The 2,537-nt window shown below is 51.3% G+C and overlaps 1 protein-coding gene across 1 annotated transcript in view; it reads right to left on the bottom strand.

Annotated features, from left to right (window-relative positions):
* Positions 1-2,537, bottom strand: part of DDHD2 (DDHD domain containing 2) — a 10,712-nt gene that overhangs the window by 6,895 nt on the left and 1,280 nt on the right. Inside the window, exons 3-5 of the mRNA XM_031064496.1 lie at positions 1,858-1,947; positions 1,492-1,612; positions 7-32 (exon numbers count right to left, since the gene is read on the bottom strand). Coding sequence (XP_030920356.1) covers positions 7-32; positions 1,492-1,612; positions 1,858-1,947 — 237 coding nt within the window. The remainder of the gene's footprint in view (positions 1-6; positions 33-1,491; positions 1,613-1,857; positions 1,948-2,537) is intronic.

Genomic DNA, 2,537 nt, shown 5'->3' with positions numbered 1-2,537 from the left:
GAACACCAGGTGGTCGATCTGCAGAGGCTCTCCTGAGGAGGGGAGGGCAGCTCAGGGCACGGCTGCTGAGCAGGCAGCACCCAGCAGGGAGCAGAGAGCCTGGAGCCCCCCACCCTCACCTCGGCCCATGAAAACCCTCCTCAGTGCCTGCATTTACACCTCAAGGCTGCTGGGGTTGCTCAGGTCAGCTGCCCTAGGATGGATGTGGACCAACAGGACAGTAGAGAAAGGGGTGGTGGCTCATCCCCACTGCCCTTCAGCCCTGCCCAGCACAGGGAACTGCAGGATCAGGAGGTGTCAGTGCTCAACTGCAGGATCAGGAGGTGTCAGTGCTGAACTGCAGGATCAGGAGGTGTCAGTGCTCAATTGCAGGACCAGGAGGTCTCAGTGCAGCTGCCCCATGCCCAGCCCACTCTGAGGAGCCCCACGGAGCTGCATCTCCCAGGTAGGGCCCAGGTGGAGTCAGGGCTTGTTCTCTGCTTCCCACACACCTTAGTTTGCATATGTGCCTTCCTGAGGGCAGGCAGCCATGGAAAATGGAGCAACTGCCTGGTGTCCTCATGGGGACAAGTGCTGAGGCCCCACTGGCAGCTCAGGGCAGCTGGGAGGGGACAGAGCTGGCACCTGGCTGCAGAGATGGGGACAGCACATGCCCCAGAGAGTCACCAGCACAAGGGTAAGTGACAAAGCACTGTGTCCCTAGCAGGGAAACAAGCTCCCCTCCTGTACAAATCCTCAGGGGTCATTTCAGGCACTGCAGAGCTCCCAGCAGCTCTGTCTCTGCACAGCAGCTGGGAGCTCACCACCCTCCCCTGGATCTGCAGCTCTGCAGGGGCTGGGGAGGTTTCTGAAACCATTTGGATCCTTTTGGCACGAAATGTTTTGACGTGCACTTGACTTAAAGGATCATGGGAGCTTCCTCCAGTCTTTGTGAGCGATCAGGGTGGAAAACACCACCCGGGGTTGTCACAGACATCTTTTATGAAAAATCTTTTTTTAAAGATTTTTTTCTTCTTGAAAAGCTGAGAGGAACAAAATGTAAACAATGGTTATCTGCTGCTGTGGAATGCAACAGGTGCATCTGTGATTGGTCTCGTGTGGTTGTTTCTAATTAATGGCCAATCACAGCCCAGCTGGCTCGGACTCTCTGTCCAAGCCACAAGCTTTTGTTATCATTCATTCCTTTTCTATTCTCTAGCTAGCCTTCTGATGAAATCCTTTCTTCTATTCTTTTAGTATCGTTTAAATATAATATATAATAAAATATAATATATAAATATAATATATAAATATAATATATATAATATATTATATATTATATTTTAATATGTTTATAAATATATAATAATATAAATAAAAATAGATATAATAAAATAATAAATCAAGCCTTCTGAAACATGGAGCCAGATCCTCGTCTCTTCCCTCATCCCCAGACCCCTGTGGACACGGTCCCAGAGGGTTTGGGATGGGTGCAGGGGAGCAGGGGCTCACCATTGGGGATCTCCACAGCGATGTTCTCCACTCCTCTCTTCACAGTGCGGGGCCGGCCTTGCTCCGTGGGGGTGGAGACCCAATCATCAGAGCTGGCAACGGGATGGTAGTGAACCATCAGCTTGGGAACAAGAAGAGCCTGTCAGTGACCCAGAGCAGCACAGCGACAGCGGCTGACACGGCGTGGTACCAGAGCGTGCTTTGCCCACAGAGGTGTTGGAAAGAAATGTGAAGCTGTTGGCAGGCTCAGCTGCCACTGCCCTCTCCTGTGGCACAGGCAGGTGAGTGGAAAGCCTTTGGGACAACTCATTCGAAGGGAACAGCACCAAGAGACCCAATGGGATGTCCTCAGCAGGCCCTGCTCACCTTTGGGTTGTGCAGGATAATGACTTCTCTGTTGGGGGACTCCAGCTTCTTCTTCCACTCACCCAGGGTCACGGCAATCATGTAAGCTTCCTACAGAAGGGAACACCCACTGTGAGTCAGCTGGAAGTATGCCCATCAGTGTTCAACCTCTTGGGACATTCCCCACCCAATTTTCAGAATCTCTTATCAATACTCTGCAAAAGAAGCAGAGAAATCAGCTGGAGGAGCAGCAGGGTCATCCCAGGATCACCTGCTGAGAATGTTTAAGAGCTCCTGGCTTTGACAGCAGCAGCATCAGACTTCCCCATCCCCTTAGAACTGGTTTTGGTACATCACAATGGAGCCTATTGCCAGGATGGGAATTTTTATACGTCTGCCTACATATCTCTGCATTTGCATCATGCCAAAGGAAAGCCTGGCACTTTCAGGTGTGCTGGAATTTGCAGCATGCCAAAGGAAAGCCTGGCGCTTTCAGGTGTGCTGGAATTTGCACCATGCCAAAGGAAAGCCTGGCGCTTTCAGGTGTGCTGGAATTTGCACCATGCCAAAGGAAAGCCTGGCGCTTTCAGGTGTGCTGGAATTTGCACCATGCCAAAGGAAAGCCTGGCGCTTTCAGGTGTGCTGGAATTTGCACCATGCCAAAGGAAAGCCTGGCGCTTTCAGGTGTGCTGGAATTTGCA

The sequence above is a fragment of the Geospiza fortis genome, unplaced genomic scaffold, assembly GCF_000277835.1.
Source record: "Geospiza fortis unplaced genomic scaffold, GeoFor_1.0 scaffold371, whole genome shotgun sequence".
Classification (NCBI taxonomy): Eukaryota; Metazoa; Chordata; class Aves; order Passeriformes; family Thraupidae; genus Geospiza; species Geospiza fortis.
The sequence above is the reverse complement of the archived record's forward strand: the minus strand, read 5'-3'. Positions and strand labels throughout refer to the sequence as shown.